Source organism: Magallana gigas, chromosome 2, assembly GCF_963853765.1.
Source record: "Magallana gigas chromosome 2, xbMagGiga1.1, whole genome shotgun sequence".
NCBI lineage: Eukaryota > Metazoa > Mollusca > Bivalvia > Ostreida > Ostreidae > Magallana > Magallana gigas.
The window spans coordinates 9,397,153-9,414,858 of record NC_088854.1 but is presented as its reverse complement, the minus strand read 5'-3'; the positions used below and the strand labels follow the sequence as shown (position 1 = coordinate 9,414,858).

The following is a 17,706-nucleotide window of genomic DNA, read 5'->3' as shown; positions in this document are numbered from 1 at the left end:
TTGTTGGAGTGCATTTCAGCGCTTTTATTTCCAACTTAGTTTTGATAATGGTGGACCCCAATTTGGGGGTGCCTAGCTTTGTTTATCAATTCCACATGTAATAACGCTTAGGAATGTGCATTCAAGGAATCCTATTTATCTTCCGTGTCTTCAATCTCCGGGGTAAAGTTGACAGTCCCCAGCTATGGGTATCTTTGCTTCTCCACGTGGGCTCAATTATAGAAAAAAAACCCACTGCAAAGAAATCAAAGATATTTTCACCGTTAGGCAACACCTGGCATTGCAGATTGCTGAGATAGGTTTATGGCAATATGCTTTTAATTTCATATTGGTTTGTAAAAGGGTGTTTAAATTAATGGAACACACTTTGGAATACGGATTTTACACATAAGCGATTTCATCATTGCCAGTAAAGAAAATACCAAACTCATTTTGAAAATTCCCGCATGATTTATTGTACACTTTTCTACACTTAGAAAGGGTAATTTAATATTTGGAGAATTTGATGAACGCGGCAACAAATTATAACATTCATTTTCAACATAGGAACAACATTTGAACAAGATATAACAATTACAGCTTCCGCGCAGAATCCGAAGTGTTTGTTCCGGCAATTTACGAGTGTTCGCTCTCCGCTAATTGCATCATATTACTGCCTAATGGGCAGTCTTTGGAACAAGAAAGCAGTATCGAGTAATGTCGTTGGGTGTATTTTGCCGCAACCCCCATCATTAGTTCATAACACAAGGACACAGACGTTAGGTCAGCGATAAATGCCATCATTACAGGCAGAGATGAGGCTTTTGGGTGTACTTGGGTGGTATATTACTATCATTATCGCTGTCTCTTCGGATGGGATGAAACTCTGTCAAAACGATTCATTTTCTTCACATTTGAACAACATGGCTTTTAGTCATCGCCTAACTACACATGCTTAAATGATTATTACACCTGTCTCACCCATTCATTTAAATCTGTTTAAAAGGCAATTTTGTGTTTTAATGTTACACTTCTGCAAATAAATTATCTCGAAAATTTTAACTTTCACGTGTTAGGCATAAGTATGTCAGAGTGTTGCCTATTGAATGCATTAAAACGAGCGGATTGCAAGCTTTAAAACACTGTGTCTAGTAAATATGTAATATTCGTTCGAAATTTATTTAATATATAATAATTATTGATAAAGCGATTTTAGAATTTTTTTACCTTTTTTTTTTTTTATCCCAAACTTATAACAAAAATATAATAAAACACAAAGCTAACACAGTTGAAAATTAAATAGAATAAGTCTCACTTAAAACATATATTGAGCCAAACTAAAACTCGATCAAAATACGCAGATTTCTAAAAATAGTTTTTATACAATAATCAAAATTCGTTGAAAACAATTGATGAAAACATATTCAGAGTATCGTTATGGAATTATTAACAATGAGACTTTAAGATAACAAAACATGGACAGTATAATTTAAAAAAACCCCAGCATATGGCATACTTTCCCAAGTAAGCATGAAATGGAATTTTTGGAGGCTGATCTAGATGATGACAAGACATTTCTTACTCGTCATTTAGATATCTAGTCCATCTCTTTCGTCCACGTAGAAAAGTAATCAAACTTCCAATGGTTGTTTAATTATGACTTTAGTCAGTTAAAGTGTATTCATTGTGTTAGAATGGAACCTATCAAGTTTGACCATCTTTTGGACATTTAGGGCAGATGTCTGCTCGTAAACATTCTACCAATGGTTAATGGAATGTATAAAATTTACCATCTTTTTCTGATTGAATTTGTGAAATCCCATAATTGACCCTTGTCAAGGTTTAGAAAACTGCTTCCGATCAGATAGGTACCACCCATTAAGTGACAGTTAATGGAATCAACTCGTTACGTTTTTTTCATGAATTTTCTCGCTTCCAAATTTTGACACACAGATGTCTAAAACTAAAAAGCAACTTCAAAATTAATGTGTTTTGAAAACAAAAATACCGTCCTGATGATTATAAATGTACAAATGAGATGAACATCGAACCATAAGTAAACCACGAAGACCCACACATCGTCGATTGGAAAAACAAAAAAACCCAGAGGCAATATAGATAAATCTTGTCGTATTTTAATGTACAATACATAATTTACTTATCGGTGGAAAATTTCTCCCTCTTTGCGGTCATGATCAGGCGATTTACAAAGTTAGGGTCTCTGTTTCGCTAAACACTACCCACAAGCTACTGTTATTTGGCGTAAAATTTATGATTTCTTTGGGAAAGTACATTTCTGAGACTATGTAGAATGATACTTGCTTGTTTCCTGACTAGTTATACGTAAAATTCCTATTTATTGTTTCCATAACTATTTTTCAAAAATTTCTTTTTTAACCATACTTATTTGTACCCTATGCGACAAAAATATGTTTTAATGGGTCATTTATACAGTTTATGTGTGGAGAAACTGTCATGTAGAGGAACGATTTATTCATCCTTTGCAGCAAAAAATATACGTAAAATGGAAACCACATTCAATTTACGATAAGTTATGTGAAGAGGATGGTTTATTTGTAGTAAAAAAACATTGTATTATATTTGTGAAGGCTTAATTATACTAACTGATCACAGTTTCCCTTTTTTGACAATAATTATTTTGCTTGTTTTTTTAGGCAATCGTGAAACAGCGTTTATATATGCCATCACCAGTGCTGCAGTCACCCATTCTGTGGCTCGCGCATGTGCAGAAGGAAGCATATATTCGTGTTCATGTGACTATAACCTGAAGCAGCCAAGTGGAAAAGACTGGGAGTGGGGTGGATGTAGTGACAATGCTAAATTTGGTCATAAGTTTTCTCGGAAGTTTGTGGACGTTTTAGAAAAAGGCAGAGACTTTCGATACATGATGAATTTACATAACAACGAAGCTGGAAGAGTGGTGAGCAAACCATACATGTAGTTATACAAGAACCATGCCGATTGTAGAATTCTCTAAACTTTTATAACTCGAATCATGATCTCAACATTTTTATAACACAGCATCAGTATGAATTAATAATTGAAAAAATAGTGCAAAATTGTAAATTGTCTATGGACTCAACAAAAACAAAACAACAACAAAATCAAAAACAAAACATTTACTAATAAAAAGTGACCTCAAACTAATAATAATCTCAATACATTGAACATTATATCCCAATTACAGGCCTTTTGTATTTTGTATATTACCCCAATGACATGCGTGCCATTTCTGATATTTGCATTTATGTTGTTTAGTGTTTAACTTTGAATTATAGCGACATAGAACTCGAATCCAAACAGGTACATGTAGCAAGTATTGCAGATTTTTCAAGGCAAAATATATACATTTATATAAATAAAAGAAAGTGGAATCTGACTGATACAGAGTTTAAAAAGGATATTCGACCAAATCTAAAAAGTTTCATATCTTAACATCATTATTGCCTCAGTCTTTGGTCTTTGGTTAGTTAGTTTAATTTAGTTTAGTTTTAAGAAGTTGGAAGATAGTTTGTAACTTCATCGTCAAATATTATATGTGACGTCAAAATCGACATAAACTAATATGATTCACTAGTTTTCAAGAATCAAGTGTCACCTACATTTGTTGAAACAAAATTAAGTAAATGGCACATCACTCGATTAATGAAAAACTAACATTTTTGTTTCAAAAGTAACAATCGAAATAAACTACAGCATTTTTAGAGCTCTAAGTTTTTGGAATTACTTGCAATAAAAAAATCTGGAAATGTACGATTGTGTGTTTTGAAAAATAAGTGACTATCAGTAGGAATTTGTCTACGGCAAAAGAAACTCGCCCTTTTCGGTTAAAAATACTTTTAGAAACATTTTAAAAAGTGGAAAACTATTCAGCTATTTCATTCTTAAGTGTATATGCGCGTTATCACGTCAGACCGTTCCATTAATTTATTTTTTTTTTTACCTTTTTCTAATATTAATAAATAATTTCCGATATCTCTCTCGACAGGTGTCAAACCTTTCAAAGTTTGATAAATGTGGTTTTCTTTGAAAACTAACTTACTTTAAGAGACTTAGTTAAGTTCACGTTAATCTTTTTTAAGCGTACCATCTATCTTAGATTAACACCTGCATGCAAAAAGTGAAAAATATAATCACAAATAAGGCTATAAAATGAGTCTTTACGGCAGTCGTAAATGTACCCTTTTAAACCATTCACCAAAAAGGAGAATGAAATTTTGATATATCTACCGATTATTAAGCCAAATTGACATAAAAAACACTGTATAATTTTCGTGAAATTGATAGAATTCTTTCAATAAAATAAACTAAATTTTATGGACCTGAACAGGGAAAAAATTGATATGTATCGAATTCCAACAAAATGATCATTAATTAGATATTTTTATGGAGTGACAATACGTGCGGACGGACGGGCACGTTTGGTTACGGAGCTCCCCGTAGAGCGACCACCAGTTTATCGTAACGTGGTCTACCCTTAATTACACATCTCTGTCAACGGCGGGGAGAATATGATACCCGACTTAAGAGCGGAATAACATAGGTGATGAAGACACAAATGACACGTTATTGTTCGGTTGTTGAATATCACGCGAGGCTTCTGTAGTAAACAATCTATGATACAGAATGCCACACAAACTTTATCACTCCAAATAGAGAGGCGAAAACAGATTCTATAAATTCTATTAGCATGACGGTATCTTCTATATCTGTCGAAATATTTCGCTTGTAATGTTTAAAATATAAGAGAGAAACTTAAGTAAGACAAAGTACCTTAAAGTTTGCTAATATTTGTGGAACACGAATAAGACTGTCTGAGATTCTACGGTTTCTCTAATTAGACAGCAAAGTTCATCAGATAATCCGAAATTAACTTGAGATGTATATAATTAAATTTCTATATAGAAAATTATGCCAAGATAATTATGCTGATAATCATATAGGAAATAAAATATATTTTAACCTTTTCACCCGCAACGATGATAAACTTTCAGCGAGCATAGTTTTGATGAGTATCAGTAAGTTATCAAGAACATCAGGTCGTTAAAACGATCTTTTACAAATCATGTTTTCAAATTTTCAAACTTAAGCATAGGAGATTTTATTTGAAATTGGATTTGATAAAACGGCCCTCTTAAAGTTATCTTTCCCATCAATTTCTCCTTTCCAGACGCTTAAATCGTATTTCTAAATGTTTGTGAATGAAAATCCATTATCTTAATTCGGTGTTCGTAAGGTGTATTCTGTGAATGTGAAATTTAAACACGCGTTTGAACAAATTAAATTACTTAAAAGAATTTTGGCTTTTATTGACTAGGAAAAACTATAAACACGCATTTGACTACTCTAGATATGCATTTAATGAGGGAAAACAGGGCCTTAAAAAGTTATAGCTATGACTTAGGCACATTTCTATCATTGGAGAGAATTTGTAAAGAATTTCTCACGTAAATGTGGAAAAAGTAATGAAAGTTGGACAGCTTAATTTAAACTGATAAATGACAAGTGGGGTATTTTATGAGCGGTTCCTGGATACCAGGTGGAGAGTTATAGCTGCACGGATAAGATGGCAATTCATTATTTCTATAGAATAACGTTTTTATCGATGTGCAACGCTTGACTTGGCGGTCGTATCTTATTTACCAATTTGTAAATATGGCGTACAGTTAATTAGATCGTAAATGGTGGACGTTAAGGGTAGATATACATCAGGGAATATTAACCTCTCTTGTCTGCGATAAGCCCATGTTATATTTTGAAATGTTTTACTTAAAATTTTAATAATAATGATATATGGACATTCTTGAGGGAAATGTCATTCGATCGGAATTTCCTAAAATGTTTAACGTGATTTGCACCTGATTACTTTAATGGTGAGAAAAAATGAAAGAATAATGGAAAGTAAATTGAAAATATCAGATAAATTTATTTTCCATTAATTTTCAAACGTTATATTCAACATTGTCTGAAAATGACCCACTGATGATAAATGTGTCATAAACTGTAATGAGCTCCACCTTCAATCCAAAATATATTAGGCTTTGGTTCTTAGTAAAACGTTTTTCGTCGAACATAATTTGTTTTAAATTTTAAACTTCATCTCAAGAATGTTTTTTTTTTCAACGACACCTTGCAATTTTCCAAAAAGTTTTCTACTTTAGATAATTATTGAAAATTTGTAGTCAATGTTGCAATTAATGTGTCCGCATGGAGGCCTTGTAAAAATCACATTGAACTGTAACCAACAATATGGTTTATATTTCTACATTGTCTTCTACCTAAAACAACCAGTTAAGCAGGCAACTTTTCACTCGACTCTAAAAAAAAATGGTGATTTGTTTGAACATAATTGTTAAACACACAACGTTGTCAATAAAGAAATAAATATCTTTACAGCACGTGTCGAAAGAAATGAAGAAAGGGTGCAAGTGCCACGGGATGTCTGGCAGTTGTGCCATCAAGACCTGCTGGATGCGGCTCCCGTCCTTTAGAGACGTGGGGGACAGGCTCAAGGACAGATTCGACGGGGCCTCGCAGGTCATTTCAGGTGAGTAGAGGTTGGAGATTACCTGTAATATTTGTATTTCTTATCAAACTAGTTCTACAGTCTTTTTAGTAGAGAATTAAAAGTAGGATATTGTTTAATACGTTAAGAAATGAAAGAGAATTTTTTTTTAAAGTACAATTTATACATAAGAATTATGAAACTAAATATTAGACAAGTGCTCGTTCAACCAGTTGTAAGACCCTTCTTAATAACACATTGGTTGAGACCTGAATAAACCTTTGATGTCATTGTACAAACTTTTTACCAGGAAATGAAGGAAGTCGCATTTTAGGTTCGTATTGCATGGGTTATACCATGGCTCTTGTTCATTTGTGTTCTGTCTATGTGCCTAGCTTGCTATTTTATGTATACAGGGTTTGTACTTTGTGTTTGTGTTGGGAAAAATTAACATCATTTTAGCATTAAACAACGTTTTTCAGTGTAGTCAAAATACTACATGTATGCTGGCATATTCTATGATGCGCTTTGGCTCATGATGTTTAATAAAATAGTGGAACGATCATATATATTCAATAATGCAATTCTCACTGAAAAATGTTGAATACTTCTTGCGTTTGCATGTAATTTTTTTTCAATTACTTTTAATGGGAGAAATTGCATTAAAGGAGGTGCGAATGTATGGAGTGGTTGTAAAGTTTAGAAAATAGGGCACTGTAGGTATACAAATAGGTCCGTGCGCTGCAACATTAACAGTCTATGTCCTGTATAAAAATAACATCATACAGTTACGTTAAAATGCATTGTTGTTAATGCTTTTATATAAATGTGTTGAAAGTTATGTTGCACTTTAAGAGGAACTAAAATTGTCTAGCATTTAATTTTGTTTTTTCCCTTGTCTTTATAAAGAATAAATAAAAGATAAAGCTAGCATCATATCCATCAATCTATGCTTCTAAGGTCAGGTATAAAATCTAAACAGCTTTAAGACTTTTTTTTGCAGCAGACAGTATATTTTGCGTTAAAAACTCATTAGATTACTATATCCTGAAGATGTATTCTGTATATACATAATATTCACTTACTGTACATGTATATATGTGCTGCATGCTTGATTAATACTGCGCATTAATTGCTGTGTTGCTTTCACTCTCAAACATACTTTGTATTGTATTTCTTTCTTCTTGTTTTCTCATAAAACGGGATACTGTATCATATCAGTTTCCTTAACACTCCACTATACTTTGCCTCAAATGTCTTTAGAAACGTACACATAGTGTTTTTCGGTATAGAATGTTAAAGGATGGGAAAAAATTCAAATGTTTGCCGAGTGAAAACAATACATGCAATTGATTATCCGGTGTCAAGTTATTTGATTTGACAGACTGAATTTTTTTGTTTCCAGGGAATAGGCCCAATACAGGGAGAAAAAAGAAAAGATACAAATCTTTCCAATTTGCTCCAGTTAATCCCAACCACAAGAAACCCGGGCGGCGTGATCTTGTTTATTTCGACTCGTCTCCTTCGTACTGTGAAAAAGACACATCCATAGATTTTCCGGGTACGTATGGCCGGGAGTGTAACGCGACATCTATCGGGATCGACGGCTGTGACCTGTTGTGTTGCGGTAGGGGATACGTGTCCAAATCCTACATGGTGCGCGAGCGCTGTAGCTGCATATTTCGCTGGTGTTGTGACGTCAAGTGTGAAGTTTGTACTCGGACAAAAGTACTCCACACGTGTAAATAGAATGGCGCCAAGTAATCCGGGTTCTGTATTGAGCAGATATTAGTGCTGAATTCGAATGGACCCGCAAATTTGTCACTTGAAACAGTGATAAAAATAGCACGTGTGCTTCTTTTGATATGTGTATATAGATGCAAAGACATCTTTTTTACCGTACTTTTGTAAAGTAACTTTTCTTGATTGCATGTTATTTCACTATTTATGACGTCATTAAATGACCATAATTATACTAGGTGCTATTTCCATGTTAAATATTTTTACCCCTACGACAAGTTCGTGCTTTTATGGTTTTGAAAAAGCACAAAATCATATACAACTAAAATGTTTCAATATGATGTTGAACCATTTGATAATTGTGTCCATTATTGAACATGTACATGTAAAGACCAAACATTTAATATGTATGGTTTGCAGGTATCAGATTCATACTTTTAATTTTGCTTCCATAATTATAATATTGCCAGTATTTATTGTGCTATTTGAATATTTATTCTGCATTTTACACTTATATGTCTATCAGTTTTGGAACGTAATAATTAAAAAAAGGCTTTTTTGTGCATTGATGTTGATTTCAGAATACATTGGGTACATAAATTAAATTTATTTTTAAGAATTCATTGAAAATAAAGAATCAAGGAAAATAAATGAAATTCAGATTCTATTTGTCTTTTAAATTGTTGATTTTAGTCCTAAATGAGAAGAAATATCACTTATTAGGTAGCACAATGATAAGTAAATAAACAGCACATAGTTTACAAATATTTCGGTGACAGTTACATCAGCAAGAGTCGATTATGCACCAGAACAATGTATATGATTCCCTTAACCAATAACCTTTTTGCAATGGAAAGGAACAAAGAAGTAGGAGCACAGTGTACCCTTTCCTGTTGTTGTACACATTTATTCCGCATCAATTGACATACAATGTGTAAGTGTGAAGGCAACAATAAATATGCAATGATGGTGATATAAACAATTTCGGTATTATTTTGTAATTTGGTTTCTTAAGTTGTTTGACTCCCTTGACACCTGTTTGTCAATTTACGTACTCCAGAAATTAACTTTTGATTCAATTAAAATAGTGTTACAGTTAAAATTTCAGCGATTTTTTTCATAATAAAAAAGCTTAGTTTCAGGGATTTATTAGGATATCATTGTCGATGTAACCAATGGTCTCCAGAAGAAACTGGATTTTTGAAAAATGAAATGTTTCTCAGCTTTGAATGACATATAGGAAATGTTGTTCCACAAAGAGTATTTAGATAATGTTAAATATTAAACTGTTTTTACTTACAAAATTTTTTTTTGAAACTATCTCTTTATCAGTGATTATTCCTTTAATAACAAAGTAACATATATTCACATCCTGAATCGTTATATATGAATTACTGATGAAAATCATCCATCTTGATCTCAGTATCTCCTTGCAATAGGTAAAAAATCTGAATATTTAGTTTTTGGGTTCACTGATACCTTTGAGTTTGCTATGTAGAAAATTATGCCATGTAGAAAACAAACTTATTTGAGACTTTATAAGAGTTATCTGACTTTGTTCATTCACCAATGAACCTTAACCACTATGATTCCATGGCAATAACCTTGGTGAAAGCTTTCCCATGCCTTTGAAATTTGAATAACGACTCTTTACTTTCCTCGATTTTAATCATTGAAACATGATAAATATGAATAAAAAGAAAATGGTAAACTTTAACAGTATGTAAACGAGTATTTAAGAAAGGAATAGATGTCGTCTTCTGGTTAATGTACATCTGGGCAATGAGATCGTGTACCATGGTCAAGGAATTTACAAGACCTGCAAAATCAGAATAGAATCTAATTGATATGTCTAGTCAGGATTTTTGATAATTGGAAAATACCATTCTGGGTTTATCTATTTGACATACATGAAGTTTCAATGGTACATGTTTGCATCATATTTCATATAACATTATTTAAAAAAGAGAGGATACAATCATCTTTAAAGTAAAAATAAAATGGTTTTTAAAATGTGTATTGATTGTCTGAAAAAAATCCCCAGAAGTGGTTGGAGGGAAAAAGTCTAAAAATTCCACATTATTCACCAAAAAAGAAAAATGCACTGCATATAATAGGACTAAAAAAGCATCAGTTTGTACGCCTTATGTCTTGCAGCAAAACGAGACACACTAAATCAAAGCCAAGATTAGACAGACCAATACAGAAAAAAACGTTAATGTCGTTAACTCCCAATACTTAATTACTTATCGATTTTATATAAAATAAACCTAGATAGCAGCTGTTTCATGTTTTAATATTATTTACATCAAATAGTCTTTTGTTGCCGGGCATCTTTGCATTGCCCAAACTGCCTAGTGTCGAGGAGAGAGTTTTGACGAGGTTAATCTCTAGCAGTCAGACAGTTATTTGTGCTAAGTACGCATCGTAACTCATATATATCGATTAGGTAATTGATCGCCCACGTGTACGTGTGTCTCGCTGTCTCGATGATGTTTCTGGCCTGTCTGCCTGAGATGTTTTGACGCTGTGGAGACAAGTTCACTGACTTGGTTCACTGTCAAGTTGTTCAGAGGACAGCAAGGTAAAAGAAAAAAAATAACTCACAACACGCAGGTTACAACATGTTGTTCTACTCTGGCGATGTGTTTAGTAATGAAGCTTTAGGTCAATGTTGGTTCATACATAAATTTTGAAACTTGCCGATTTTGCCTAATTTATCACAATTCAGCTCTTAAGACGGTTATATAATTTTTGCATTTTGAGGTTATTACATGTAGTTGAATTTTACATCCTGGACACATTTTTTTAAGATACAAAAAGACACACTGACCACTAATCCTCTCGCTGTTATAAAGGTGTTCTCCAGGATAACCTTTTAAATTTCTTTACATTAAATAAAACCATCGTTTATGCCCCACACCAGACAAAAATGATCTTTTATGACTTACAGAAATATCTATTTTTTCTTGTTGATGAAAGCTGAGCTGATTAATAATAGATCAAAATAAAATGTAAATATAAATTTTGATTTTTTTGCCGATTTCCAACAAGACCAACATAATTAAATGCAATGAAACAGTTTAATATTTGGGAAAAAAATTTTGATAAAAGATTGCTAGTTTTCAAAATATCAAACCGTACAAAATCAATGAATTCTTACTTTTGATTAAGAACACTCATGCGAGAAAAAAATAGATCAGAAGATGGACCAAGGAAATACGGATGCTACTTTAATAGTATTTCCCTATGTGGTGTTTCTTTGGCCGTTCACATTTAAAAGGGCAAAGAGATTAATTTTTATTGACAGAAATATTTGCGGAATATAACATTTGTTTCCGCAATGCTTTAAATAAATTAAGTGATAAATGGATGGATTTATTCTTTGCCCTTTGGTAAATATGCAAACATTTTACGAGCTTTTTATCTGCATCATTTGTAACCAAACATTTGCCAAAAGTGTACGAGAAAAGTGGACTTTAGACAATAGCTTGGTGCAGAAAGTGAAATGTGTATAATAGAAAAAGCTTTACAAACGTTATAAACAATACACAGCATTACCGCCGCTGAGGAACAACCCATAGTGAAACATTTGCAAGGAACTTTACAATCTCAAAAATGAACCAGATTAATGAACAGTGGTTTTGGTGCTGTATGCCCAATTTCAAGTCATTTGAAGCTAACCCAAGGGTAGTTGATAAGCATTTTAACGGTTTCGTTTGTGTGTATAACGGTTGTGTGTTGCCTTAGTATACTTTGTTCTGAAACACAGACACTTAAGTATTTGAATAAATGTTAAGTTACAAGTTTAAAGCATGCTATTTGTTTAGTTAAAGACTTTTCCTGCCTGTTCCAATTTCTGTCTTCCATTGTACCAATGACATCAATATATTTGAATTTATATGCAGTAGACAAACGCTGTAAAATTGTTTGGGATTAACATAATTACCAAATTGGGATACTAGTATAAACTGTAAACTTACTCGGTGATACCATTTGTTTAAATCCAATCGTAAACCCTTAAAGTGAAACAATATGTTGAGCCATTATTCTGTCCTGACATTTTAATTGTAAATACGTACCACAATGCAATTATAAAGTTAACATCTATATATTTTTATTAATACATGTATTTCATATATATTCAGTATTTCAGATCAGTAATGTAGTGACTTTGACCTTAATTTACCAACCAAAAGCCAGAAACCCAGGCAGCGAATCCATGACAATGTTGGTCCACCTTTCCGCCGAATAAAATGTCTTTTAGCCGACGAATCGACTTCCTGTTTACAAAGCAGGTAATCTATGTGGCTAATTTTGTTCTTATTTATTTAATTAAACGCGTCTGCAGATTCAGATCATAAAGTCTCTCAATGTTATTAACCGACTATTAAACGCTGAATTCCCAGTTTGACTCCGCCTAGGAGGAAGAAGAGCCTTAAGAAATAAAGGCACCATCGTTTATTAATGTTGCTTGGTTCTGTGTCAGATAATTATACCTTCCAGGAAAATTTCCTCAAGTTGAGATGACATCAGGTATTAGGATTCATACTAAAGAAGTGGACATTAGCCAAAAAGGTTCTCTCAATTATTTTTATTTGGTGTCGTTTTCAAGTTTCATCAAGACAAACGACCTATTTTATGGTATCATTTGTTTAGATTGGATTGACTTTCATTATTGAAAATGTGCTTCTAATTATTGTCCAGTTTATTAAAAAAAAGTAATCAACCCCCCTGTGTGACCTTTTAATTGTGTGTTTTTTGTTTCTAAATGAAGTGTCTTACTTAAATTATTAATAATTGCAAAAAAAATAATTTTTTGTATATTAGAGAAGGTGGATTGTTGTTTGAATACTTACTTAAACTTCTACTTAATATTGAACTACAATATATATGTATATTTTTGTTGAGAATTACAAGTAAATTACGAGTTACTTTTTACCATAATAAAATAAATTTCATGCAATATACGAGGGCAGACTCAATGGTGTATTTGAAATGTACCATAAGGAACTACATGCTTTCATGCAACAACTTTAAGCACATCGCGTTATTTTTGTGAAATAAACACCTAACATTTTGTTCAGTTATGCGTTTCACGCAAGTTTTATTGTATAAAAACAATGACACAGACATTAAATTACAATATTCTATATTCATACAAAACATATAAGGAAAATAACAATAGACCATTACTTAGCAAAGTATATAGTGCCAGATGCAAAACGTAATGAATGTTCTTAGCTGACATCTTATGTCTTGAAAAAGAAATTGTCAGGTTGTTCGAAAACAGAGCGGATTTCAAGACAAAATAAAAATAATTGTATTTGTCTGCATAACCAAGTCTTTATATCACTTAAATGCAAAATTGCTAGGAATTAACAAAAGGATATCATAGCTAAAAATCAAATACATACACATGATATTCAAATTTATAACAACGATGGGATTTAAAAATGAAATCTGTGAAGCATTGGAAATGCACGTTTATTTTTCTTAATTTATGTACTGATATAGGGCAAAATGGTTTGGAGAATCTACGTTCCAACTGCATACAATATGCAGAACAATTTTGAATATCAAACTATACTGCACCAATAAGCATATAAAACGTTCTTTAGGTCGACTTTAAAAGGATTTATTTATTAAATTCAAACAAAAAAGACTAAATCCCACGATCCAAAAGTTTTAGTTATATTATAATTATTTTTTTTTTTAGATCTATTACGTTTTCGATTTAATTCAAGTTAATATTTTTGATGGAAGTATATATAGGCGGAATGGTACTGAGTAAGCTAAACTAACAGTAGCGAGAAGGCGTTCAAAACAAAACCTTCGTTACGACCATTAACCTACTGTTTAACAGTATAAAGTGCCCTTGTGGTAGCGGGATCTTAAGGCACTAAATTAACATTTTCAGTAATGAGAAAGATTTTGTTTTATATATGGACAATTACTAACTTTGTATTTCAATATAAGAATGACCTGCGCACCAAACATATATACTCATATATATTATTTTTATAGTACTCAGAATTAGTCTCTTATTGACATTTTTTATAGAATCATTATTGTTATAGCTAATACAGTTTTATATATATATACATGTACATGTAAGCATATATGCAGTTTTATATATACATTGTACTCGTATTTTTTCTTCAAAAATTCAGCAACAGTCAAAGACAAGTGTAATTATGTGTACATTATTGCACACACTTGTAACATAATTATCGACCAAAAATCATTATAATAGTCATATCCTATACATGTACAATGATATGTTAACAAAAATAATGAAATAAATATATATACATAACCATCTCATAAACATTAAGACCCCACAGAAAATACTGATCCTCAACTCCGTACATGTACAGTCTTAAAATCGTCCTAGTCCATGACATGTATTCATTAACAACCTCTCCATCAAAACTTAGTGACTTATAATATTTAATTGTCACAGAGCTGTATAAAAAACTATATAGAAAAAAATCAAAGTGTCAAACTTAACCCTAACAGTACAATGATGAGGCTATGAATTTGACCACTTTACACACCACATATTTCATCCAAAGTAAATTAATAAGAGACTTCGAAAGTCTCCTTTCGTAATTGCATTTTGGCTTGTCCATCGCCACTTGAACGTAGAGAAACTATAGACGTTATCCAATGAAGGAAAACTATAAACATCTATGTATTGTTTTTTCCTGCATACACGTCTCACATTGCACATCACAACACCAGATAAAGCGACACTTACAATTCTCCTTCAGTGTCACTTTCTCCGATTTGTAGCCTCGCTGACAACATAGCAGGTCACAGCCTCCGACCTCCATCGACTTGGGGTCACAGACTCTTCCCTTGGTTCCTAGCGACCCCCACTTCCTGTTTCTCCGACAGAATCGGGAGTCGGGTGCGTTTTCAGAGTATACAATGTCTTCGCGAGAGGGTGGTTTAATTGTTTGAGATTTAGTTACCAAGGCTTTGCCATCATTGGATATTTCAACTTGAATTGCACCATCAAACTTTTCTTTAATTCTCGTCCCAACACTTCGGAAAGGGGGCATCTTTCTCCAACAGGTTTTAAGTGCACACGATCCAGAGAGTCCATGACATTTACACACACTTCTCATATACAGCTTAACAGCCTGAAAAATTAAGAAAATGTGATTTTGTTAGAAAATAATAAAACAAGCATACATCAATTTGCATCTTTGCTATATTAGTTTTTCTATGGCAACATAAATTATTATAATCCATCATTAATTTAAATTCGTGGTTCTATTTAGCTGTGAAGTGGGAGAGCGATGAGTGCATCTGGAAAAAAATTTGAATTTAACACGAAATAGTGAGATTGACAGAAAAAAGATATTTGTTTTAGTGTAAATATAGACTTGTTAAGTCTAGGAAATAGAAGTTTAACACAAAGACGAACGTTCAACAAATGAAAAAAAACACATTCTAATGAATTGAACGTGTTCCTATTTTTACCGCTTTCAAACCACAAATTGTAATATGGTCTATTTTTTCATATGTACATATATCTCATTGATTGAAAGAAGCAATTCAAAAAAACTTTGCCATTGAGAATAAAACTTGGCCTGGGTAATTATCTGCCAATGTAAACCCAACAAACAAAAGTGAAGTATCTTGTGATCCCTCTTTATTGTAATAAACCTGTAGTCTTTACCCGAGTCATTCGCTTGGCATTCTAGTCGAATCTTGGGCCAAATTTTCATATTTATCAAAAATATCACTATTTAACCACAAAAATGTTTCATTCATTGAAAACACGGCGACAAAAGAGCATTTATCTTTGATCGCTAATCCGTACTCTCAAATTATCTTTGTTGAATATACAAGTGACAAATTGACTGACTATTAGATAAAATTAATAGGAATTTCCACTGGTCAAGAGTCTCTTCAAATAATAGTAAAACCAATCTCTTTCATGCTTCAAGAGGGTTTGATCTGAACATGAGAAGGGTTTACATCATCTATCCAACCCTAAGTGTTGACAATAAACATTGATAGAAAGTGCTTGGCGAGTGCCCTTGAATGGTGGAAATATAAGCGGTGTTTGGAGAATTTTCGGTGCTTTATGCGTGTGAAGTATGAATTCGATACATGTAAATTTTCCCTTGGTTTGTCATCTGAAAATGAATTTGTTTGAATTGATAGCAGCCTCCTCTATGACTGGTACGTTACGTTGTTTAACTAAGAAGAGGGTGTGTCGAAAGACGCTGATCTATGTCTTAATAATGCTTTGTAAAACAAATGCTGCATTAAGTACCCGTCAAACAGTTCTTTGATGTATTCAATAACTCTAGATGTGCTCCGATGATAAATCGTTACTGGCCAATTACTTAAATTACCCAGAATCAATACATGATTCAACTTACAGAGAGAGATCTGAAGAGACAGATTGAAGCTCTGCTATAGAAGTTTTATTGACATAATTTAATTTCATTTTTGACAATTGAGCCCGGAAGCAAGAGCTGTGCTGCGATTTTGATGGCAATGAGAGCCTTATTTAGAGGGTTTATTGAATCGCTGTCCGGTTAATGTTGTACAAAAGATAAGGTGTGATATAATAGAATAAACGCTTCTCTGCTCCGGAATAAACTGGGTTAACAGAGGGTATATCCTCTCTTCCAAATGCATTGCGAGCAAATCTTTGTTTGCATCAAGTTGTCTGTTGTAAATCCACCTATTAGTAAGTAATACATCATTGTCTACCAGATGCAGACGGTTTGGTTTATCAACAGTAAATCTCTTTTGCATTCCATATCATTATGAAATTATGGTTATTGCCATGCAAACTAACTAGATTCTGATATAGATGATAAACTGTATGGCCCTATTTCCAAAAGCCCATAGAAGGCACATGTATACCAACCGATCGTCCAGCCTCGTTGTTGTGTAGTTGTATTCTAGTTGTCAGGTCCCCTCGTCGCTTTCTCTTGCGAGCGTCCATGAAGTCTTTCGATTTTCGGTAACCAAAGTTTATGTTATCACTGCATCCCCCCCAAACCCATTCGCCGTCGGTAGTAATGTCTTGAACTCTATTATCACAAGAACATTGTAAGAGCTTGCCCATGTTACAGGCCTCCGTCACTGCAAACGTTACTCCGGCTGCCGTTATTGCATAAACAAATGCGGATTCCCTGGTATCTGTTAACAAAAAAAGAAAGAAGAATGCGTATTATATATATTTTACAGATAATACAGGCAAAGTTTTTCTTTCTTTTCGGGTCGCTATTTTGATTGATTTGGGTGTGCTTTATAACAGGAAGATCAAAATTGGGTTGAAGAAATAGGGGCGTTGCATAGATGAATAGAACCAAAATGCAATTATGTACCAGATATTTGTTTACTATTTCACCTACTGTTAATTTTACTCATTTTGTGTTTGTTACATCGTATATGTTTGAAGAGATGAATAACAGTCGCCGGAC

General features: G+C 32.9%; 2 protein-coding genes across 10 annotated transcripts in view; one reads left to right on the top strand and one right to left on the bottom strand.

Moving 5' to 3' along the window:
• LOC105348242 (protein Wnt-1) overlaps positions 1 to 8,808 on the top strand; it is a 16,856-nt gene extending 8,048 nt beyond the window's left edge. For 2 of the 3 annotated variants that reach the window (XM_066074908.1, XM_011457583.4), the window contains 4 exons: positions 2,655 to 2,920; positions 6,397 to 6,547; positions 6,816 to 6,839; positions 7,911 to 8,808. In XM_066074908.1, the coding sequence (XP_065930980.1) occupies positions 2,655 to 2,920; positions 6,397 to 6,547; positions 6,816 to 6,839; positions 7,911 to 8,254 (785 nt within the window). In that variant the 3' untranslated portion in view covers positions 8,255 to 8,808. The remainder of the gene's footprint in view (positions 1 to 2,654; positions 2,921 to 6,396; positions 6,548 to 6,815; positions 6,840 to 7,910) is intronic. The other variant, XM_011457584.4, reaches the window with a different exon arrangement.
• Positions 8,809 to 13,332: 4,524 nt separating this feature from the next.
• The window catches only part of LOC105348241 (protein Wnt-6), a 29,744-nt gene continuing 25,370 nt past the window's right edge, over positions 13,333 to 17,706 (bottom strand). For all 7 annotated transcript variants that reach the window (XM_011457579.4, XM_011457578.4, XM_011457582.4 and 4 more), the window contains exons 4-5: positions 17,148 to 17,422; positions 13,333 to 15,396 (exon numbers count right to left, since the gene is read on the bottom strand). In XM_011457579.4, the coding sequence (XP_011455881.1) occupies positions 14,929 to 15,396; positions 17,148 to 17,422 (743 nt within the window). In that variant the 3' untranslated portion in view covers positions 13,333 to 14,928. The remainder of the gene's footprint in view (positions 15,397 to 17,147; positions 17,423 to 17,706) is intronic.